General features: G+C 40.6%; 2 protein-coding genes across 2 annotated transcripts in view; both read right to left on the bottom strand.

Moving 5' to 3' along the window:
- The window catches only part of LOC145996552 (uncharacterized), a 70,412-nt gene extending 55,569 nt beyond the window's left edge, over positions 1–14,843 (bottom strand). Inside the window, exons 1-2 of the mRNA XM_083133053.1 lie at positions 14,800–14,843; positions 1,400–1,637 (exon numbers count right to left, since the gene is read on the bottom strand). Of these exons, the coding sequence (XP_082989179.1) occupies positions 1,400–1,637; positions 14,800–14,843 (282 nt within the window). The remainder of the gene's footprint in view (positions 1–1,399; positions 1,638–14,799) is intronic.
- Positions 1–25,445, bottom strand: part of LOC145996501 (gamma-aminobutyric acid receptor subunit delta-like) — a 169,645-nt gene that overhangs the window by 98,308 nt on the left and 45,892 nt on the right. Inside the window, exons 3-5 of the mRNA XM_083133003.1 lie at positions 25,363–25,445; positions 20,009–20,149; positions 14,892–15,090 (exon numbers count right to left, since the gene is read on the bottom strand). Coding sequence (XP_082989129.1) covers positions 14,892–15,090; positions 20,009–20,149; positions 25,363–25,445 — 423 coding nt within the window. The remainder of the gene's footprint in view (positions 1–14,891; positions 15,091–20,008; positions 20,150–25,362) is intronic.

Raw genomic sequence — 25,445 nt, 5'->3', positions numbered from 1 at the left:
ACATCTCTTCTCCTCGTCTATCCTCTCTTTCTTCTCTCCTCTACTTTCCTCTTCTCCTTTCGCTTTCTCTTTCTCCTCTCCTTTGTAACCTTTCGTTTCCTCTCACCTCCTTTCCTTACTGTAGACTCATCAGCGATGAAATACTAGAAAACCTATTTTTTTTCTTTCAGAAAGAATTTTGTCATTTGCGATATAATAGTGATATTTTTAATAATTTTATACAATAATACTTGTTTATATTTCTTTCGCGTATTTTATAAATATCTATTGTGCATGTGGCAACCCTGAAATTGAGCCTAACTCTGCACGCAACCCACCAACGGCTTGTGTAAATTGGGTTGCCTAGTTTAAAATGTCGTTGTCCTAAAACTTTTGAGAGACACTGTACACAATGCTGGTGATTACATCAAAGGGCTATAAAAGTTTCAGAGAGGTATCTATTTCGCATCATTTGTAAATTAAAAATCAAAATCTAATTATTGATAACAACTCGTTTGAACCAGTTTCCAAATTCAAATACTTAGGAGTAATATTAACAAATGAAAATTATATTAAAGAGGAAATAAAAAGTAGGCTTATTTCAGGAAATTCTTGTTACTTCTCTCTTCTCGTTTAATATCTAAGAAACTAAAAGTTAAAATATACAAAACCGTAATTTTGCCTGTAGTAGTATATGGATGTGAAACTTGGTCCCTTATATTGAAAGAGGAAAATGAATTGAGAGTATTTTAAAAGAAAGATTCTTAGGAAAATATTTGGACCTAAAAGGGATGAGGAGACAGGTGAGTAGAAAAGGTTACATAATTTAGAACTACATGATTTGTATTCATGTCCAGATATTATTAGAATAATTAAATCAAGAAGACTTAGGTGGGCAGGACATGTGGCATGAATGGGAGAGGAAAGAGGAGTTTGCATGATTCTTGTTGGGAAACCTGTAGGAAGGCCAAGACGAAGATGGAGGGACAACGTTGAGATGGACCTAAAGGAAATTGGTAGGGATGAAAAAAGAGTATATAGATCTTGCTCAGGATAGGGACAGATGGAAGGCCTGTGTTGCTGCAGCCATGAACCTTCGGGTTTAAGAAGGCTAGAGAGTTAGTTAGATAGTTGCCACTATTAAATTCCCTACCCACGTATTACACACATACGTGTGTGTGCATGCATGCAACTTGTGTTGTCCACTAATGATCTTGCAACGAAAAACTTTTTGGTTCGAATCCCGCCTTGGAAGTACGTACTTATGCAAGTGTTTCTTCATTTCATGTAATCATCACACATTTCATTTCGTAATTATGACAGTTAAAAGTGACGCAATAAGAAAGAAAAAAACACTACTACATAAAATGAGAAAGCACAATTGGATCTAGAGGAAATACTTAGTTCCCACCACCCTCACCTGCGTCTCCGGAGCCGCGCTGGACTTCCTGTGTCGCAGGTCGCTCAAGGGGATGAAGGCCGTGTTCTGGGGGTCCGAGAGACCCACGTGGGCTACCCTGTTGCTCCTCCAACTGGGATGGAAACGCATGATGAAGAGGAGGAACCCGTACTCGATGAAGGCGAAAAACACGAACAGGATGCAGGAGACCACCCACACCTCGTTGCACTTCAGGCCGAGGGCGTCTGGAGTGTTGGCCCTGAAAAATACAAGTAAAAAACTCACAAAATGGTGGCCACGTTCTTGTTTCGTTCAATTTTCTCAAGGTTACAGTGAAGTTCAGTTCCTTGAGAATGAGAGTTGAATTAAATAAATCTCAATGAACTTCGGTCTTGTTCCTTGAAGATGAGACTTCAGATAAATAACTCTCAATGAAGTTCGATGTAGTTCCTTGAAGATGAGAGTTAAGTGAAATAACTCTCAACTAAGTTCAGTCTAGTTCCTTGAAGATGAGAGTTAAGTGAAATAACTCTCAATGAAGTTCAGTATAGTTCCTTGAAGATGAGAGTTAAGTTAAATCACTCTCAACAACGTTCAGTCTAGTTCCTTGAAGATGAGAGTTAAGTGAAATAACTCTCAATGATGTTCAGTATAGTTCCTTGAAGATGAGAGTTAAGTTAAATCATTCTCAACTAAGTTCAGTCTAGTTCCTTGAAGATGAGAGGTAAGTGAAATAAATCAACAAAGTTCAGTCTAGTTCCTTGAAGATGAGAGTTAAGTGAAATAACTCTCAATACAGTTCAGTCCAGTTCCTTGAAGATAAGAGTTCAGTTAAATAATTCTCAATGAACTTCGGCTTAGTTCATTAAACATGAGAGTTCAGATAAATAACTCTCAATGAAGTTCGGTCTAGTTCCTTGAAGATGAGACTTCACTTAATTTTCTCACGAATTTCGGATTAGTTCCCTGAAGGTGAGAGTTAAGGTAAATTACTCTTAACGAAGTTCAGTCTACTTCCTTGCAGATGAGAGTTAAGTGAAATAAATCAACAAAGTTCAGTCTAGTTCCTTTAAGATGACAGTTCAGTTAAATAACTCTCAATACAGTTCAGTCTAGTTCCTTGAAGATAAGTGTTCAGTTAAATAATACTCAATGAACTTCGGCTTAGTTCCTTAAATATGAAAGTTCAGATAAATAACTCTCAATCAAGTTCGTCTAGTTCCTTGAAGATGAGACTTCACTTAAATCACTCTCAACGAATTTCGGTTTAGTTCTCTGAAGATGAAAGTTCAGCGGTTTAGTTCTCTGAAGATGAAAGTTCAGTTATATCACTCTCAAAGAAGTTCAGTCTAGTACCTTGAAGATGAGAGTTAAGTGAAATAACTCTTAATGAAGTTCAGTCTAGTTCCTTGAACGAATTTCGGTTTAGTTCTCTGAATATGAAAGTTCAGTTAAATCAGTCTCAAAGAAGTTCAGTCTAATACCTTGAAGATGAGAGTTAAGTGAAATAACTCTCAATGAAGTTCAGTCTAGTTCCTTGAAGATGAGAGTTAAGTGAGATAACTCTCAATGAAGTTCGATCTGGTTCCTTTAAGATGAGAATTCAGATAAATAACTCTCAATAAAGTTCACTCTAGTTCCTTGAAGATGAGAGTTCACTTAAATCACTCTCAGTGAATTTCGGTCTAGTTCCCTGAAGATGAGAGTTTAGTTAAATAACTCTGATTGAAGTTCAGTCTAGTTCCTTCAAGATGAGAGTTAAGTGAAATAACTCTCAATGAAGTTGAGTCTAGTTCCTTGAAGATGAGAGTTAAGTAAGATAACTCTCTTTGATTGATTTGATTTGATTTAGTTTATTTTACTTCGCGTTTTGTGCCTCTTGGCTAATTTGCGAAGATGGGGATGAGTGATGAAATGATGAAATTGATGAATGGACATTCACAAACAACCAAGCCCGACCGGGATTCGAACCCGGGAAAAATAACTCTCTATGAAGTTCGGTCTAGTTTCTTGAAGATTAGAGTTCAGTTAAATAACTCTCAATGAAGTTCGATCTGGTTCCTTCAAGATGAGAATTCAGATAAATAACTCTCAATGAAGTTCACTCTAGTTCCTTGAAGATGAGAGTTCACTTAAATCACTCTCAGTGAATTTCGGTCTAGTTCCCTGAAGATGAGAGTTCAGTTAAATAACTCTCAATGAAGTTCAGTCTAGTTCCTTCAAGATGAGAGTTAAGTGAGATAACTCTCATTGAATTTCAGTCGAGGTCCTTGAAGAAGAGAGTTAAGTAACTCTCATCTTCGGGGAACTAAACTGCCCAGTGAACTATCTGTTACCACGGTATTTAAAAGCAAAATGAAATTGATTGATTGCATTATTGTAATTTGTTCTTCTGCCACTTCTGCCTAATTTCGAAGATGAGGAAAGATTACAAGATGAGATTGGTGAGAATCTCTCAGAGAGAACAACCAAGCCCATGTCGGGATTCGAACTCCAGACCTGGGCGTCGTAGCGTGCTTTGTCTCAGTAGGCCGTAATTCGCTTCTTTATACAGCGATCTTGTCGAAGTTGCAGTTTGACCAACATTGGACGAAGATGATGTATAAATAATGGAAAATAATCCATGAGAGGAAATCACATTACTATCCAGGCGAGTGAACCATGATAAAAGTAGGAATTTTGTTAATTTGACTTAAGTTTCTTCAGAGAAATCGACGAAATTTTTACGCTAGTAAAAACGGTTGAAAAAAAAGTAGTTAATGTGTGATAGATCACAATTTCTTCCCTTGTTATGTAATTTTGCTTTCAGTTAAGGTTAAATGATTTACTACAATGAGTTAAAATTTATGCATGGAATAACCGCGACATCTAGGAGTAATTCAGATAAAGCTTCCCTTTTAAAGATATTATCACAGATTAACGTATTATACGATGTTTAGCTTAGGGAGAAAAACATCCTCCTGGGAACTACTTTCCGCAAGAAGTTCAAAATAATCCGCTGAGGGGCGTCACCCGCAATATTGATATCAGTCGTACTTATAATAATCGACAAGAGATGGCACTGCTATATTTCAAGCATAAACCTGGCGTCACCAGAACCAGTGCCCCGGATGTATGGAGGTTTCTAAAGAAACTTGCACCTGGGGAGTCTCTGTGCTTCGGTATTGAAAACTGATCGAGAAAACGTGACTTTTATAACAATGAGCCGTTAGGAAACTAAAGAAATACTAGATTCTGGAGAATATCTATATATTTTACTTCCTCACAGACAAGAGGTTAATGAAGACATGATGCAAGAGAAACCTTTTTCTTGTTAAGGAAGCCATTTTCAATTTTCTGATTTTTGGACTTCTTGTCTTCACACTAAAAACAATTGTTAATTCATGTAACGTTTTGATTAACTTTCACTATGTTTTGTGCAGTTCTGACCAATAACACATTTTCTCATATCTTCGTCATCCTTAACTTTTGGACACTACTGTAGTTACAAAAATTGTAATAATATATTTTCACTTGCTATTTTTAACAGATAATGCCTCTGGAAAAATCTGATAAACAAACTGTATATCAGGATATGGACAATATTTTATGCTCAGAACCTCCGTGACGGCCATCTTGGATTCCAGACGCCATGTACCTTCTCTTGACACATTGTCCAGCAAAACACCTAGTATTATACTTATGATTGCATGCCTCAAAATGAAGGCATCCTCCATACACATGGCTTCCCTTCATTCAAAAACTCGACGAACTTCTGAAGGAGATAAGGAGACATGGTCGATGTTCTTTGTTAATGTCTTCAGAGGCAGACATCTTTAACGTATAACGTCACACAGGCCATGCGCCACAATAGTAGGCATCAACAATGTATCACAGGCAGTAATTATTTGCCCTTTATATGCCGGAATGTCAAGTAAAGTGTAAACTATTGCTTAGAATCCTCGCAGAAAAGGGTACGGAATTCCTTCACGGAATTCTCCATAACAGTGCAAGATATGAAAAAACTGTAAGAATATTTTTTCTTCAGTTTTCAATTCTGAACAAAATATGTCTCTATGCAAAATTGTCAAAAACCAATTTTAAAGGAGTTATGGTCGATTTCATTTGCTGGTGCGTGAAGCAGCAGCCATCTTGAATTTATGGGCCCTAGAAAACTTGGGCCCGGTATGTCAGATGTCTACCCAAGATTTTTTTTCCTTTCTTTAGGCATGCCCTAACAGGATCAAAAGAGAAAACTCGTCCACCTCAAAATTTGTGCGGATCTTATGGCCAGGGACCGAATTAATAGCAAAACCAGTTCCAACTATACTGCTGGACAAAAAAAACCGGACACTTGCATTTTTTGTGATAACGCATAAATTCTGATTCGAAGGCTTACTAAATGTTGCAGAAATTATTGGAAATAAAAAAACCTGAATATATTCAACAGAAAGCAAATTAAAATTTATTGTTAATAAGTTAAATTAGAACATAAACGAAAGTTACAGAAAACTACCAAAAAAAATTAGAAAAAAAAATCTTAGCAATATTTTGTTTTAATATTGTTAAGTGCTACTGGTGGGGTATATAAGCTGTCTAGTAGCGGGTGTTACCTCCCCTGCCATCAATTACAACTTGTAACCTCCGTGGCATACTTCGAATAAGGTTGGCAATCACTTATTGGTCCAATTGCTCCCATTCTTCTTGAATAGCAAGTCTTAGCTCTTCAATTGTTCCTGGAACTATTGCGCGGTTTCTGATATGTCGTTTCAGTTGATCCCAGACATGCTCTATCAGATTTAGGTCCAGACTTTGTGGTGGCCATTCTCATCGCGTAATCCCAACTTTGTCCAGGTACTCCGTGACAATATTTGCAATGTGAGGACGCGCATTGTCATGCATAAAAACAAAATCTGGGCCTATGAATGGTGCATATGGTACTACATGATCTGCAAAACATTCTGTAATATACCTGCGAGCTGTCATTGCCCCATTCTCTACAAGAACCAACTCTGTACGTCCTTGTAAAAAAATACCTCCCCAGACCATTACACCACCGCCTCGAAAGGGTGTTATTTCAACGAAACAACATTGTGCATAACGCTCACTAGGTCTTCTGTACACTTGTTCACACCCGTCTGATGAACGTAGGTTGAATTTTGACTCATCGGAGAATAAAACCTTTTCTCACTGCTCCACATTCCAATGTAAGTGTTGTGTAGCAAATTCCAGTCTTCGCTTCCGGTGACGTGCTAACAACCTGGGACGTGTGGCCGGCCTCCGAGATGATAAACCACTTTCATTTAGTCTTCTACGAACTGTTCGTGAAGAAACCACAGCTCTATGAACATTTCTCAAACGCCGTGCCACAATATTTGAAGTCGTACGATGGTTCCGTTAAGACTATGATACACATGAAACGATCTTCCCGTGCTGTTGTGCATCGTTTCCGACCAGAACCCGGTCTTCTACCATAGGAACAAGTTGCATCATACCGTCTGAGAGCTTCATTGATAGTACTTTGTGCTATATTTAGCACCCTAGCAATATACGACCATCATCACGAAGAGCTACTGCTTTTACTACCTCTTCACGTCTCATTTTCAAGCTAGCAAACTTACAATACACTTGCAAGATAACCACCAGAAATGACAATATCAATAATATCTGTTACTATGGTTACTATGAACCAAAATTCATGCCTCTCTAGACATTAAACAAAATAACATCAACAGGAATTGAAAATCAATAAATTAAAACAAAATTGCATGAAATTAATTTTGAGCCTACTAGGTGTCCCAAATAAGTAAATACGAGTAAATAAATAAATAAATAGTAAATGGAAAACTATGCAAAATGTTCAATAATGAATGTTCAATTGTTCAATACTTAACTGAGAGCGTAATTCATAAGTAATTGCAATTCAGATGTCAAATATTAAGGTGTCCGGTTTTTTTTGTCCAGCAGTATAGTTTAAAACTGCTATTGAACATTTGTATTGCTTATAGCGTCCTCTCAGCTCGCCTTCTGATCCCGTTCCATTATCCAAAATGCAAACAGTTGAAGGATAGAGGAGAGGAAAAGCTTTCATATAGATTGATGGAGCTGTCAATATTTTTTCGCTGTCGAGTTACCCCGGAATCCCATTAGGACCGGATTAATATTTCAAAGCTACCGAGATCCAGCCTGGGATAACAAACTTGCTTCAATCTCTCTTGAGAGAACTTAATTCACCCTTTCTCTTCGGCCTGGATGGAGAAAAGTGCCTAGAAGGTCACCTGACCTCATTAGCATTTAGGAGGTACTCGCATCTGATTCAATAATCAGGAAAACTGGGAAGAGAACAATAAGCGACCTCTTTTATCCTAGGAACCGATGTGAACAGGGAGATGAAATTTGCCTAAAAGACTATGGAGATGTACTTCTATCAAATTATCTCGTCTGCTGTCACTCTTAGAGAATCGAATTAACGTGGACTATCAATATACTGATAGCCCACTGGCGTACGCATGATTTTTTTTGGGGGGGGGTGGAATTGTAAACGTGGATACCTGCCTTCAAGAGGGGCGGCATACACAAGAAATATATTTAGTATATTTAGAAATTCCACTCTCAACAATGTTAACTGAAGTTAAGGGAAGTTTGTTCTTTCCTGAATTCTTCACCGTTTTTATTTTAAAATTTCGAAGAGGGCTGTAGCCTCATCAGCCCCCTGTACGTACGACAGCGTTGACAGCTTGTATTATCATGATGTTTGTCGTATGGTACGCATTACATTTTCCAGGTTTAAAACAGAAATTATTACCCTACGAAATTGCAAGGAAAGTGGCTGTGTGTGTGTGTGCGACATCAACAATGATGAACAGGATGAGCCACGCGCAACAAAGAGACTGGCTGTGTGAAAGGGGAATAGATATAAACAAGTTGTGATAAACAGAGAGAAAGAGTAAAGAGGCTATATAGAGCGTCTCATCCTTAAAAGTCAGTATGGAAGTAAATGGAGTACTTCCCTCTCTCTCTAATACATGAGTCTTGCCAATAGCTCTGTCCTCCTCTACCACCGCCGCGTTGCCAGATGTTACAAAATTAACAAAATGTAAAAGTCATAAATTTCAAACAGTAAAATCATTATCCTGTAGAGTTTTTTATGCTCTATATAATGACGGCATTATATAACCTGTCATAAATTAATGTGATCTGAAATTTCCATAATTATGCAAGTTTGCAAAACGCTTAATTTTTTGTAGTAAATACTTCAAAAGCCATAAATATCAAACCGCTTGAACAACTTCGCCAGTTTTTATTCTACGGGATCTATGATGTTTGTAGATATGATATTCCTCGCCTGAGTGAATTAACTTGCTTACGAGGAGAGTTATATATATATACATTGGATATTTTGTATAAATCATCAGACCGTAACACGAAAAAGTTGGTTAGCGAGAAACTTTTCGGTTTGTCGCGATACACGTGCAGACGAAGCGAGAAAAGTGTTGACCATTGTTTGAAGTTATTTTTAGAATGCATTGTTACTCCACACCACCTTTTTTTATTGTACAATCGTAGTTTGTTTACGCGGGCTGTCTCGCGTAACAATTTCATTGCGCGCCACAGAGTTTACAATTCAGTTGGAGGCAGGTGCAAGTGCCCGTTCGTAGGAAGTGCAGTGTGCTGTGTGATAATTGTGGATTGCATGGAAGTTACATATTTCGTTTAATAATGGATAGAGAAGCTGGAAAAGACAAGAGAACGGCTAATGCTACGAAGTGTTCCGAACGTCTTATATACAGAATACGAAAGGAAGAAACCAAAGATCCTTTCAGAACACCGGCAAAAAAGAAGTCGAAAAGAATGGGGAAACAGAATAATGCCAGAACGAGAAAATGCGATGGAACCGGGTCCATCAAAAGAAACAGAAGATTTTTTGGAGGATGTAACGTGATTACCAGACGAGGACTGTAGTTACGCTTAAAGGTACGTGAGCACACTTTGTTATTACTTTATTTTCCGTAAAAAATATATCTTAATGTTTGTTTTCGCATTTAATTCTGTTTATGTAAAGGATACAGCATTCAACGAAAGATGTAACAATAGTTGCGTGTATTACACATAAAATGCAAATGTAAAATAGTAAATAGTTACGTCGAAATATAAACATTTACATGCAAATCTTGAGGTAACTATAGTTTTTTTTTCCCAAAATACATCAAATACATAGATTTTGAACATATCCTATACGATATAAGTAAATTTGTAGGAATCAGTAGCGATTAACAGCGACTCGATGCGCCTCCGTTTGTTGATCTGGCAACGCCGCGCTCCATTTAACCCATACTGACTTTTAAGGTTGAGACGCTCTGTAGACAGTAGCAGAGGCTCAGATATGGAGACACGGTGACATAGACAGATGTAGGAAGGAGAGTGGGTGAGATATACAAGGTGAAAGGTAGGAAAATAGACACAGGATGAAAGTAAGAAATAAAACAAATCAACGAGAGGGACAGGGAGATAAGAAAGTGAAAGTAGAAAGTGAGATAGTTAAAGGCAAAGAAACATAGTTGTGGGGGAGGGGCAGACATTGTTTTCTCTCTCCTGTTCATGCTTGTATACCCCTTCCTCCCCTCTCGTTCTTTCTGTCATGTGGCTCTCTCTCTCACACTCACTCACACACATAGACGTAACTTGGCGGGGGCATGGGGGCACTTGCCCCCCAAATTTTCATGTTTATTAAAACGTACAAGTTATTGGTACTTCTGTTAACCTTCTGAGACCTGAAGAAAAAAGCATTAAAGAGTAATTCTTGTGATTTCGCACACGTAACAGTTATTTAACAAATTATCCTGAACGATTTTTTATTCTGCTCCCGCCCGCCAGTTAAGCCCCAAGTTCGATTCTGCCTCCCCCCAAGTTATGCTTCAAGTTTGATTCTGTCCCCAAAGTTAGGCCCAAAGTTCGATTCTACGTCCCTAAGTTAAGCCCCAACTTCGATTCTACATCCCCAAATTAAGCCCAAAGTTCGATTCTACATCCCTAAGTTAAGCCCCAAGTTCGATCCTACATCCCTAAGTTAAGCCCCAACTTCGATTCTACATCCCTAAGTTAAGCCCCAAGTTCGATTCTACATCCCTAAGTTAAGCCCCAAGTTCGATCCTACATCCCTAAGTTAAGCCCCAAGTTCGATTCTACCCCCATAAGTTAAACCCCAAGTTCGATTTTACCCCCCTAAGTTAAGCCCCAAGTTCGATTCTACCCCCCTAAGTTAAGCCCCAAGTTCGATTCTACCCAAGTTCGATTCTACACCTCTAATTTAAGCCCCAAGTTCGATTCTACCGACCTAAATTAAGCCCCAACTTCGTTTCTACCCAAGTTCGATTCTACCCCCTAATTTAAGCCCCAAGTTCGATTCTACCCCCCCCAAGTTAAGCCCCAAGTTCGATTCTACACCCCTAAGTTAAGCCCCAAGTTCGATTCTACCCCGCTAAGTTAAGCTCCAAGTTAGAATCTACCCCCCTAAGTTAAGTCCCAAGTTCGATTCTACATCCCTAAGTTAAGCCCCAAGTTCGAATCTACATGCCTAAGTTAAGCCCCAAGTTCGATCCTACATCCCTAAGTTAAGCCCCAAGTTCGATTCTACCCCCATAAGTTAAACCCCATGTTCGATTCTACCCCCCTAAGTTAAGCCCCAAGTTCGATTCTACACCCCTAAGTTAAGCCCCAAGGTCGATTCTACCCCCCTAAGTTAGGCCCCAAGTTCGATTCTACCCAAGTTCCATTCTACCCTCCTAATTTAAGCCCCAAGTTCGATTCTACCCCCCTATGTTAAGCCCCAAGATCGATTCTACACCCCTAAGTTAAGCCCCAAGTTCGATTCTACCCCCCTAAGTTAAGCTCCAAGTTAGATTCTACCCCCCTAAGTTAAGCCCCAAGTTCGATTCTACATCCCTAAGTTAAGCCCCAAGTTCGAATCTACATCCCTAAGTTAAGCCCCAAGTTCGATCCTACATCCCTAAGTTAAGCTCCAAGTTCGATTCTACCCCCATAAGTTAAACCCCAAGTTCGATTCTACCCCCCTAAGTTAAGCCCCACGTTTGATTCTACACCCCTAAGTTAAGCCCCAAGTTCGATTCTACCCCCCTAAGATAAGCCCCAAGTTCGATTCTACCCCCTAATTTAAGCCCCAAGTTCGATTCTACCCCCATAAGTTAAGCCCCAAGTTCGATTCTACCCAAGTTCGATTCTACCCTCTAATTTAAGCCCCAAGTTCGAATCTACCCCCCTAAGTTAAGCCCCAAGTTCGATTCTACACCCCTAAGTTAAGCCCCAGGTTCGATTCTACCCCCCTAAGTTAAGCCCCAAGTTCGATTCTACATCCCTAAGTTAAGCCCCAAGTTCGAATCTACATCCCTAAGTTAAGCCCCAAGTTCGATTCTACACCTCCAATTTAAGCCCCAAGTTCGATTCTACCCCCCTAAGTTAAGCCCCAAGTTCGAATCTACATCCCTAAGTTAAGCCCCAAGTTCGATTCTACACCCCTAAGTTAAGCCCCAAGTTCGATTCTACCCCCATAAGTTAAACCCCAAGTTCGATTCTACCCTCCTAAGTTAAGCCCCAAGTTCGATTCTACCCCCCTAAGTTAAGCCCCAAGTTCGATTCTACCCCCCTAAGTTAAGCCCCAAGTTCGATTCTACCCCCATAAGTTAAACCCCAAGTTCGATTCTACCCCCCTAAGTTAAGCCCCAAGTTCGATTCTACCCCCTAAGTTGACCCCCAAGTTCGATTCTACCCCCCTAAGTTAAGCCCCAAGTTCGATTCTACCCCCCTAAGTTAAGCCCCAAGTTCGATTCTACCCCCTAAGTTAAGCCCCAAGTTCGATTCTACCCCCCTAAGTTAAGCCCGAAGTTCGATTCTACCCCCAATTTAAGCCCCAAGTTCGATTCTACCCCCATAAGTTAAACCCCAAGTTCGATTCTACTTCCCTAAGTTAATTCCCAAGTTCGATTCTACCCAAGTTCGATTTTACACCTCTAATTTAAGCCCCAAGTTCGATTCTACCCCCCTAAGTTAAGCCCCAAGTTCGATTCTACACCCATAAGTTAAGCCCCAAGTTCGATTCTGCACCCCTAAGTTAGGCCCCAAGTTCGATTCTACCCCCCTAAGTTAAGCCCCAAATTCGATCCTACACCCCTAAGTTAAGCCCCAAGTTCGATTCTACACCCCTAAGTTAAGCCCCAAGTTCCATTTTACCCCCTAAGTTAAGCCCCAAATTCGAATCTACATCCCAAAGTTAAGCCCCAAGTTCGATTCTACACCCCTAAGTTAAGCCCCAAGTTCGATTCTACCACCATAAGTTAAACCCCAAGTTCGATTCTACCCCCCTAAGTTAAGCCCCAAGTTCGATTCTACCCCCCTAAGTTAAGCCCCAAGTTCGATTCTACCCCCATAAGTTAAACCCCAAGTTCGATTCTACACCCCTAAGTTAAGCCCCAAGTTCGATTCTACCCCCCTAAGTTAAGCTCCAAGTTAGATTCTACCCCCATAATTTAAGCCCGAAGTTCGATTCTACATCCCTAAGTTAAGCCCCAAGTTCGAATCTACACCTCTAATTTAAGCCCCAAGTTCGATTCTACCCTCCTAATTTAAGCCCCAAGTTCGATTCTCCACCCCTAAGTTAAGCCCCAAGTTCGATTCTCCCCCTAAGTTAAGCCCCAAGTTCGATTCTACACCTGTAATTAAGCCCCAAGTTCGATTCTACCCCATATGTTAAGCCCCAAGTTCGATTCTATCCCCTAAGTTAAGCCCCAAGTTCGAATGTACCCCCTAAGTTAAGCCCCAAGTTCGATTCTATCCCCCTAAGTTAAACCCCAAGTTCGATTTTACCCCCCTAAGTTAAACCCCAAATTCGATTCTACCCCCCTAAGTTAAACCCCAAGTTCGATTTTACCCCCCTAAGTTCAGCCCGAAATTCGATTCTACACCCCTAAGTTAAACCCCAAGTTCAATTTTACCCCCCTAATTTAAGCCCCAAGTTCGATTCTACACCCCTAAGTTAAGCCCCAAGTTCGATTCTACCCCCTAAGTTAAGCTCCAAGTTAGATTCTACCCCCTAAGTTAAGCCCCAAGTTCGATTTTACCCCCCTAAGTTAAGCCCCAAGTTCGATTCTACCCCCCTAAGTTAAACCCCAAGTTCGATTCTACTCCCCTAATTTAAGCCCCAAATTCGATTCTACACCCCTAAGTTAAGCCACAAGTTCGATTCTATCCCCCTAAGTTAAACCCCAAGTTCGATTTTACCCCCCTAAGTTAAACTCCAAATTCGATTCTACCCCCCTACGTTAAACCCCAAGTTCGATTTTACTCCCCTAAGTTAAGCCCCAAATTCGGTTCTACACCCCTAAGTTAAACCCCAAGTTCGATTTTACCCCCCTAATTTAAGCCCTAAGTTCGATTCTACACCCCTAAGTTTAGCCCCAAGTTCGATTCTACCCCCCTAATTAAGCTCCAAGTTAGATTCTACCCCCCTAAGTTAAGCCCCAAGTTCGATTCTACCCCCATGAGTTAAACCCCAAGTTCGATTCTACTCCCCTAATTTAAGCCCCAAATTCGATTCTACACCCCTAAGTTAAGCCACAAGTTCGATTCTATCCCCCTAAGTTAAACCCCAAGTTCGATTTTACCCCCCTAAGTTAAACTCCAAATTCGATTCTACCCCCCTACGTTAAACCCCAAGTTCGATTTTACTCCCCTAAGTTAAGCCCCAAATTCGGTTCTACACCCCTAAGTTAAGCCCCAAGTTCGATTTTACCCCCCTAAGTTAAGCCCCAAGTTCGATTCTACCCCCCTAAGTTAAACCCCAAGTTCGATTCTACCCCCCTAATTTAAGCCCCCATTTCGATTCTACACCCCTAAGTTAAGCCCCAAGTTCGATTCTACCCCCCTAAGTTAAGCCCCAAGTTCGATTCTACACCCCTAAGTTAAGCCCCAACTTCGATCCTACATCCCTAAGTTAAGCCCCAAGTTCGATTCTATCTCCATAAGGTAAACCCCAAGTTCGATTCTACATCCCTAAGTTAAGCCTCAACTTCGATTCTACATTCCTAAATTGAGCCCCAAGTTTGAATCTACACCTCTAGATTAAGCCCCAAGTTCGATTCTACCCCCCTAAGTTAAGCCCCAAGTTCGATTCTACCCGCTAAGTTAAGCCCCAAGTTCGATTCTACACCCTCAAAAGTTAAGCCCCAAGTTCGATTCTACACCCACAAAAATTAAGCCCCAACTTCTATTCTGCTCCCCCCTCCAAAGTTAGGTACCAAGTTACGGCCATGCTCACACACACACACTGGAGAGAGGGGAGAGGCAGAGGACACCACCAGGAAGATAAGGGAATAGACGATATGATATGCATACGTGGCATGCAATCAAATACAGACATATTACCGCCATACCTCATGACTTGATTTTCCTTGTTCTTGTCCGACACTGCTCGCATTTAAAAATAGGTAAATTTTCAAATATTCACTAAATCTGTTGAACTCACCTGAGGGAATTGAACATGGTGACCAGCGTCAGTAAGGTTGTTACCAGAAGAACCATGCGCCCTGGTACGGCCTCCGGTGGCACAAGGAAGCTGCACCAGGAGATGAGGACGAAGAGGGCGCTGGGGATGTAGGTGTCCAGCATGTGGCTCCGAAGCTCCCTCTTCAGGACGATGAACATGCGGGCCGCAGTGTGATCACCTGTTAGAAAAGTGAGAATGATTTGATTTAAAGAAGAGAAAGCTTTGGAAATCGGGAATGCGTTTGACAAGTACCTGAATATAATTCGAGCAGTATGCCTGCTCTCAACTGGTAATGTTGAACTGATTGACCCACCCTACATGCTGGATCTGGCTGTAGGCAGAAAGCGGTGATAAGAACTGTGTAGTCGCAAATTGCACTCGCGGACATATAGATGGCGTTCGGAACGTGTCTTTGAATTATCTTATGAAAAGTAAACATTTTTTAAATGGATCTACTCAATATATTGGGAACAAATTATAAAATTTAGCTGCCAAATAAACTTACATAAGATTTTTATAATGTTCTGACGACAGGTATTACTTATTCTTCAATTCCTGTCTACCACAGAAACATTGCAAAGAGGAATTAATATTATCCCCGGAGCAAACTTAGATTTTATTTTTTCAATTCCTGTGTACCACAGAATCGTTGCAAAGAGGAATTAATATTATGCCCGGATCAAACGTGCTCAATTTATGAATTAGTTTCATTTTTAAAAACGTGCATAATTTTCTTAACAAAAGAATGTTAGTTAATATTTTCCGAAGCACAGAATATAAACTCGTTGCTGAACATGTCAAAATTAACTAACTATAGGTCAGAAGATTTATTTTGGTACAGTTCGCCTCACTAACTGGTCTGTCGATTGCGGGCTGCTGTTGTCAAACGTATGTTTTCTGCAAACATAGGCGTGCGCACGGGGGGCAAGAGGGGGCAGTTGCCTCCCCCTAATACTCTCGTTTAAAAATTTAGTGTATAGAATCTTATCGCCGTTCTTAAACAATATTATGCTCTTGAAGACAAATTAAAGTATTTTCAAGTTCAAAGCAATTACGGAGGGGGAGGGGCTGCATTATTTCCTATGTGAACTATCTAAAGTCGTTCTCTAGCAACTTTCTTGTATAAAAACTACCACACATTTTCTTCTTTAGTTGCGTTACCTCTATATGTTTGCAGAATAAATTGATTGCTCATACATTCGAAATCAGCATCGGCGTTTGGGTGCCAACAAAGGTGGTAGACAAGACATCTAGAGTGAGGCAAAAAGTGGGGGATCAATAGCCCCCACGGCCCCTAAGCACCACCACTTTTGGAAATGTGTAAATTATTTCTAGTTGTTTTGAATCTGCTCTGCGAAACCATGTATATATGTAAATTAGTTCCTTAATCTTTATCATAATATTATAATATTTTTCATTCTTAGTTTTGGACTTTTAACCACTGTGTTACATTTAAAAATATCAACGTTTCGGAGACTGATTCTGCCTCCGTCTTCAGGGTAGTGTGTAATCTACTATTTTATAATATTTTTATAATATAATATAATATAATTAATATATAATTTAATTATAATATAACATAACCCGTGGCTCTACAGCCCTGGAAGGGCCTTGGCCTATCTCCCGACTGCCACTCTCCCTCCTACAGTCCTACCTAGAAGTGTGGAGATCTTCAACCGATAACGGGGTAACGTGGGGTCAGCACGTCGAACCCTCAGCCGTTTGTAGGAGATATCCAAGACCGGATTACGCTACACACTCGTAGCTCCCCAATTTCCTCACGATGGTTGTTCGCCACCGGTCCTATACACAGGCCGAGAACCCAGACTGAACCCAGGCGGACTCGAACCCTTGCCGTCCCGCAGTCTGAGTCCAAAGCATAGCGCCTTAAACAGCACGGCCACGGAGAAGGACAAATATAATATAATATATTATAATTAATACACGCCCCTGTGAGAGGAAATAAAAATTTTCTTTCCCGGACCAAACTTTCATCAATGCTTTTTTGCCCCGCCCCCCTCCCTGCGCACGCCCATGGCCTTCGAAAGGGCAAAAAATAATATGAACGCATTATTGAAGCCCTTAGAAGGAAAATTCGTTTCCCTCACATCGGTTGCTTTTCCCTCCCCTCTGCTGTGAATATGGCAACCGAACGTTCAAATTTCCCTCGAAAAGCGAACGGCGAGCTCTGTTTGGCTGAAAACAAAGCACGTGCTGTCTCCAGCGCCCCTGTATGGCTGGCAGGATCTTCCAGCAGTCGACAGACAGCCGAGTGGCGGGGCGGTTTTAGAATACAAGTTCTGTATTTTCTGCATTATTTCCTTAAACGTCTTTTCGATAATTTCTCTTAGCTTTTTCACAATAGCTTCATATTTTCTGCTCTGGTAAGGATGTCGGATCGATCCTTCTTAATAGAAATATGTTTGATACATCGTTGGAAAGGGTATGAATCAAAGATCCCAGAAATGTAAAATTTAAGGTGAGGAAACAATTGGAAGTTGAAAACCCCTACCGCTACCGCGGCCCCGCCTTTTTCTATAGAGTCCCTTTGAATGAAAACATGATTTTAAAAAAGTTGAATCCTAGTGGAAATTCGCATATATATTCCCGTTGAAAACCAAAGTTCGACCTGGCAATACTGTGTGTTTACAACATGTATTAGGTTCAAGGAAACCAGTAATGGGAAGTAATGTAGTACTATCCCTTTTATTATTTCATAGAAATGTAACTTCAAATTGAGAAATGCACAGTGGCAATTCGAAGTGTTAAATACGTACTATTAGCGCACAATATTTTCTTTTTACTTTCAAACGGTAAAACACAAGGGTTGATTGTACAGTCTAGCCTCTGTTCCTCTATTTCTATCATGTTTTAATGGGCGATAGGTTGCTACATGTTCTCTCGAGTTGTTTTTATCGTTTCGAGACTAATTCACTTTGTCATATTGCTTTTCTCCCTTCCTGTGTTGGTATTCCAATAGTTTTAAATTTTTTCTTGGTTATCTTTTTCTGTCGGTCCATTTTGCTTTTACTGACGCTCGGTGGCCAGTGAACCAATCTTGCCAATAAAGGTCCCTTCATTAACTTAATATAATCATCATTCATCACAACCTTTAGTAGGGTGGAATTAGGATATGACCCGGAAGTAATTACTAAAGAAATGATGGTACCAGTTTCATAGATCGGAGGCACATTAAAATCGGATATTTTGTGTTTCGCATGGTTCGTACTTACCAATTGTGTATTGCGGAACATAGTTCAAGGTGCCATTATGCTTTTTACACGAAAACAAACACAATTTTTCACATAGAGAGTAATTTTTGTTATTCCTTTTTTCGCTTCCTTAACACACAATATGGCGGGCAAAACTTGACTACCGTAGTGGGTATGCAGTGTTTCCAACCTTCTTAACCGAAAAATACCTACTATCGTGTTCGTCACGTGTGCAAATTGCACGGCTAGCTGACGGATAGCCCCACGAACCATTTCCGATAAGGTTAGGTTAGGTTTGGTTAGGTTAGGCAAGCATAGTTACAAAAAAGGGTTGGAAACACTGACAGGGGGTTACGTCTTCAAGCGTATGCAGCATCCCGTTCACGTACGGAAATCAGTGGCAATTGTGCGTCGGTGAGATATTTCTCTTGAAAAATATATGATTTCCCGGTCAAATAGATTCCACGATGAAAGAAAATACCTCGACGAACGTTGAAAACCTTAGAGAAACTCATTTCCATAAGTAGTTTCTTGTGTAAAAATGAAGAAATGTGTCTCCGATATATGAAACTGTTATCGAAATTATATTTGGAGGTGTTGTTTATGTACTTCAGGGCATCTTATGGCCGGAATGCTAAAACCGTACGCCTTGGGAAAATCTAGATATCTAAGGAACAATAATAGAGACTGAATAGGCGTTGCTATGAATATTATGAAGAACACAAAGTTTTACCAAAAGGTAAAACATTGTTTCTCATTCATATATTGTAGCAGTAGCTGGAATGTGTTACATTTCAATGTATGAAGGTATAATAGAGTGTAAAGTCCGAGTTGTAGAAGTATAGGGTAGTGCGTAAATCAGTTGACCCATGCAACTAATGACGGAAATGAGGAAATAATGATTGACATTATCTTAATCTGATTTTTTTCAATTTTCGTCGTTATTGACCACAATCCACTCCTTTTAAACTTCGGCCGGACTTTCCAGTGTTCTTGTAAGACATGCAGTGGTTCGGTTGGTAGGATTCTGACTACCACACTGGAGACTGGTGTTCGATTCTCGGGATGGGCACCGGCCTCCGTGTTGGGGTGGTCAGCACAGCACGCTACTACTCTAGGGCCCCCGGGTTCGAATCCCGGCCTGGATATGGGTGTTCTTTGTGAGCGTCCGTTTATCACTTTAATCATATCATCACTCACCCTAATCTTCGCGATTAGCCAAAAGTGGCACAAAAGCTAAATAAAATACACCCAATTAATAAAACAATCGAGATGAGTTATCTGAAACGAGAATTTTAATATTTGTCTTCATAAGCGGCTCTCATGTGCATTCGCCTTCTTATATTGGGTATACGTAGTCCTACCAAAGCCCACCTTGCTTTATTCGCTTTGTCACGGGGCATGTGCAGGTGGTGATCAGTATCACGCTCCAGCCTCCAGGGTTAACCACAGGTACGCACGGACGAGAGGCCGCTTGAACCCCACAGCCGCTTTATGAAAGGATACTGTCAGAAAATTTCTTACCCGAGCACCAGCACAACGGGAATCGAACCAGGGTCTCCCTGCTTGACAGACGCCTTACCGTCAGTCGTGATTCACTCTTTCTACAGTCTGTCCCAGGAATCTGTGGAGCAACGGCAGAGAAGGGGAGAAAGCGAGTGGGCAGAGCATCGTGCGATCTGCGGTCACGTTTCCCCCTCCATGTACTCACTTCCCCTCTCACACGTTCATTGGTCGAACCCTCTCGAGTCACTACCTGCGCAGAGAACTCGTTTTCGTTCGCTTGCTTTCTTCAGAATCTAAAATATATCTAATTGTTATGATTTTTAAAATACAAACAAAGTTTCTAAGTGTCTTACTTTACTTTCAAGAGAACTTACTCACCCATGACTCCGGGAACAGCGACAGGCTCCTCATTGGTTAAGAACTGGACGTTGAAAGACGAGAGACGAAGAGCGGTGTCCGGATAGGTCAGAGCATCGTCATTGTGCCACTGGAACTTCACTATGTCGCCTCCATAGCTGACTGCAAAAGACAATGAGTCATAAGATTACTCTCAAAACTTTCTAGCAGTAGGAAGGGGTGGAAATATCGTCCGGCGCCTAATTCCGTTCCCTTCAGTTTCTCGGTCCTGTCGGTAAGAATGCTATCGGCGCCAGAACGTGTGTGTAGGGGAAGGCAAACAGAGCCAGTTGTGTACTTTTAGAGATCTAGGAAGCTCCTGTTTCGGTTATACGAAGATTTTTCGTTTTCTTGGTAACATGAGTTATTACAAGTCCTTTACGCCTAGTCTAATCGTTGCGTTTACATTCTCTGCATGTCATTGGCTTGGGTATTTCGTCAATAGATGTGAGTTGTGTGCCGTCAGGTTCACTTGTTGAGAAGGTGGCGAGTTCTGGCGCCATGTGGTTGAGGAGTGTTCCTAATTTCGGCCCCCTTCTTGTTCCTAATTTCGTCCCATTACATTTTTCGTTTTTGTTTAAGAGAGGACCCTGGAAACATGGAATCTTAAAGAAATAATGATAAGGTTATTTAATTTTCAAGTAAACAAAATATTATTTCTGATTTTTGCTAAATTTAGGTTTTTAATTGTATCCATATTAAAAACACTAAGTTGCTGAACAAGAGAGTTTATTAACATGTAAAAAACACTTGACAAGTAACGTTTCAACCCCGTATCAGGGTCTTCCTCAGACGAACTACCCGGTGGAGGCACGTGATTCGGATCCCACTTTAAACTGTAGGTCCAGTCCCGATTAGACTTTCTGTGCATAAAGTGGACTTAAAACACCAAATCAATCAATCAATCAAGACGAAGAACTAAACTAGGGGAAGACCCTGATACAGTCGGTAACGCGTCTGACTACCATGCTAAAGGTCCCGGGTTCGATCCCCGGCCGGTTCAAATCCGGGAACTTTTCTAACGTTGGAAGCGGCCACGGCGTCCACCCAGCGTCGAATAACATGGGTACCTGGGGGAAACCCTGGGGGGTAAAGGCGGTCAGGGGCGTGGTGCTGATCACATCACCCTCACTCACGACCGGATCAAGAAAGTGTGGGGCGTTACCCCCACACCCCCTATGCGCCTTCATGGCGTGGTGCTAAGCACAGGGGAACACTTTACCTTTTTACCCTGATACAGGGTTGAAACGTTACTTGTTATGTGTTTTTATATCTTAATAAACTGCCTTGGTCAGCAACTTAGTGCTTTTAAATTTTGTATTAATTCACTAAATCCCACTAATAATGTTCACTTTTGTAATAACGTTTTGTGAATAATATGAATAGGTACAATGTGTATACTTTCTACTTTCGTATCGGTTATACTTATTTATGTAATTTGGCTATTGCTCCGTTGAGCTGTGAAATATTCTATGTGATCAAAAGCACATCGCGAAACGTGTGCTCATTATAGAGGGGCGAGACAGTACTGCCATCTACCGAGTGGAAAACATGGTCAGTGATCTCAGTAGTCTGCAGACAGCGCGAGACTACAATATGGGACGGTCTGAGGAACTCACGGACTTTCAAGATGGTTGGGTGCCACTTGTGTAAGAAGCCTGTGCGCGAGATTTCCACCCTCCTAAACATCCCTAGGTCCACTGTTTCTGATGTTATATATGCAGGCCGACTTCCCATGTTGACCTCCAGAGACCGTCAAGTGTTGAAGAGGATCGTACAGCGTAATCACTAGAGCCCGGAAGTTTGGCAAAATGCCTCTTTTTATCTACTGCATATATTGATAATTTTTTTCCGGATATAAGTTTTTTATGTTGTTTCGAGTGTTTTAGAAGCCTTTTCATTTTGCCTATTTTGCCTATTTGGGACCCCACTGCCTATTTTTAATTATAATGCCCCTTTTGCCTTTTTCAATGAAATTGGACCATTTTTTAAAATAAAAAGTGTGTATATAAATTATTTTTCTCCCAAAAAACTTTCATGGCATTTATTTTTCTTCCGTTTATTATTTGAATAATTTTCGCCTTATTTAAGTAATACTGAACTCAGGCATGTTTCAACATTGCTGAAAGAGAAAAGTGTGAGAAGAAAGTATTTCATGCTGATTTAGGATATTGCCTTTCGGTTAACATTTTCTTGTGCATGATTGACTGCTGAAAACCTGTTGCAGAACATCTGCACAATTACGTCATCACGTCCAGCGTCCGTGTCAGGAGGTTATTGACAAAAAACAGCACTAATGCCCAAGGGCCTTTGCATGGATTCCAAAATCAAGTTCTCTATCATTAGTTTAGTTCTGCACTTTGGAGGGAAAGGATCGTGTAGTTGTCATCATGCCGAAATTTAGTGTGCCATTAAGTGGTAAGTTCCATGGTTACGTGCGTGAATTTGGTGAAAATTGAAATGCTCTTCTCAATGTAGATTTTAACATTTTGCCAGAAATTATAGATAAAAGTAATAGACTTCCAAATGTGCCATTTTTCGGTTTATTTTGCCTTTTTCTTCATTTTTAGTGCCTATTTTCCACATTATAAATGCCTTTTTGCCTGCCTATTTTAACGAAAATAAATGCCTGAACTTCCGTCGTATCATCCATCGTCACCATCACGCAGGAATTCCGAACTGCATCAGGATCTACTCCAAGCACCATAATGTTTGATGCGAGGTGCGGCAACTTAGTTTCCATGGCTGAGCAGCTGCTCATAAGCCAAACGCCGTCTCGCGTGGTGCAAGGAGCGTCGAAACTGGACCACAGAACAGTGGAAAACCGTTGTATGGAGTGATGAATCACGGTGGTAGGGTGTGGGTGTGGCGAATGCCTGGTGAACAACATCTACCAGCCTATATAGTGCCGACAGTGAACTTCGGAGGTGGTGGGGTTACAGTGTGGTCATGTTTCTCCTGAAAGGGCATGGCCCGCCCTTGTTGCTTTACGTGGCAATGCCACGGCACAAGCTTACGTTGATATTTTAACCGCTTTCATGCTGCCTACCGTCGAAGACGAGTTCGGGGATGACATTGTGTATCTCAACACGACCGAGCATCCGTCCATACTGCAGGGCTTGTGGGGGAGTGGTTTGACGACAACAACGTCCCACTAATGAACTGGCCTGCGCACGGTTTTGATTTAAATCCCATAGAACAGCTCTGGGGTGTTTTGGAACGGCGACTTCATGCTAAACCACACCGATCCCCATCGATAACTCTTCTCATTTCGGCGCTCCGCGAGAAATGGGCTGCCATTCCCCAGAAAACCTTCCGCCAACTGATTGAAAATATGCCTGCGAGGGTGAAGGCTGTCAACAAGGTTAAGGGTAGGCCAACATCGTATTGACTGCCAGTGTTCCCGTTGGAGAACTTGTACTTCAGTTTCAGGTGAGTGTCCAGATACTTCTGATCACATAGAGTACTTCTGGTTTCACGTGATCGAGAACGTAATGTCGAGAAGGTCCACCAGTTTAAGCCTCGGAAATATATTAAGGAAAATTATCATGCTGTAAATGACACTAATTCAGGAGTTTCTGCAACCGTTCTGGTGACAAGTGTAGTGACCAGTGGGGGGCAGTTGCCCACCATTTTAGCCATATTTGCCCCCGCACTGTGGCCTCTTAATGCTAAGCCTTGTCTACCAAGAGAAAGTAATCTGCCCTGTTTTGGCACCCAATCGCCTCTACAGGTAGTTACGTATCAGAAGAGGCACTTTGGAGTGTTTTCGAGTACTGTAACCTTTACGTTCAAGTACAATCATTAAAATACGTGTTTCATATCCTTCTCTATTGTACGTAATATGCCTCTCTTAGCCAATCATGAGTATACCATCAGTATTCTACAATCAATGGCAATTTTTATAGAAGTTACAATCAATGGCAATTTTTATGGAAGTTACAATCAATGACAATTTTTATAGAAGTTGCAATCAATGGCAATTTTTATAGAAGTAACAATCAATGGCAATGCTTATAGAAGTTACAATCAATGGCAATTTTTATAGAAGTTAAATGATTTCAACCTTATATTTAATGGAAACATGGTCTACACTTAACGTTTCAAGAAACTTAGGGTATACCATCCGAAAATTTTGGAACTACGGCGCTGGATATAATCATTACCATTAACCTATAAACTTGGAACGAACAGGAAACGAAAGAACGTTTTTAAAGAACGTAATGATGACAAATGAACTGCTCCTTTCTTAAAAATTAATCATAGATATCGATGTGAAGTTTTATGTTGCAAATTTGCTATATCTATTAATGCAATAGAATATTTCCCTGACATAAAAGCATTTTCTTTCGAACAAATTTGTAAGTTCTGTAGGGAAGGTTGTGAGCCAGTGGTAATGTAAAATGCACCACCAGGACACACTTGTTACTTGAGCTCTCATGGTAAGAACATTGATGGAAAACTTATGAAGGTCATATTGTTTTTGTAAGAATACCAATATCATCTTGTTTTTTGACATTTCAGAGTTCACTTAGTGTTAAAATGACGGTACTACTTTACTATAGGGGTGACACCTATAAATCATTTATTTCGCACTTTTTTACATTGCTAACGTACTATTCTGCATTGCGGAACAATTCTTTAGGTGAAATAATGAATTTCTAACGAAAATAATGTCTATTTCTTACATTTACGAGTACTTACTGTTACTCGTTATTTCGATTCTGTAACACACATTATGGCGATAGCGTATTGGTTCATCGCGCGTTGTGAGAGTGTTTTGTCGATTTATGCAGTGTTGCAACCTTGTTCACCGGAAAATACCTACTTTCGTACCCGGATTTGAAATTATGCAAACCTAACAAACCATTGACGTTAGCCCCACAAACCATTCACGTTAGCCCCACAAACCATTTTCCGTAAGGTTAGGTTAGGTTAGGCAAGCATAGTAAAAAAAATAAAAAAATAAAAATACTCGACAAGTGAAAACACGGCGAGTTTGAAACACTGACTACGGGGTTTACGTCATCTACCACACGTAACATTGTGCTCTCGTGCAGAAAGCAAATGGCGGCAGCAGAAACAGCGTGTCGGACAGATATTTTCGCAGAAAACAACATGCATTCGCATTAAAATGGATCAAAACTACATTCACGAACTTCCACAACGCTACAGAAACTCATTTGCGTAAGTACTTTCTCCTGTAAAAAGTAAGAAATTCGTCACCCCTATAGTAAAGTGTTACCAAAATTACCATAAATTACGCCATGGTGTAAGCTATATGGGAGAAATTACTGTGGTAAAATGTTTAACCATAGGAAAAAAGTTATACTTACAACTTGTCAAGTCCAACGGACAGGTTTGGATATCCAGCGGATAAAGAATAAACTCCATTGTGCACTCGATTGTTATCGTTGCT

The sequence above is a fragment of the Lepisma saccharinum genome, chromosome 12, assembly GCF_977018435.1.
Source record: "Lepisma saccharinum chromosome 12, izLepSacc3.1, whole genome shotgun sequence".
Taxonomy (NCBI): Eukaryota; Metazoa; Arthropoda; class Insecta; order Zygentoma; family Lepismatidae; genus Lepisma; species Lepisma saccharinum.
Note: the sequence above shows the minus strand (reverse complement) of the source record. Positions and strands in the feature narration are given on the sequence as shown.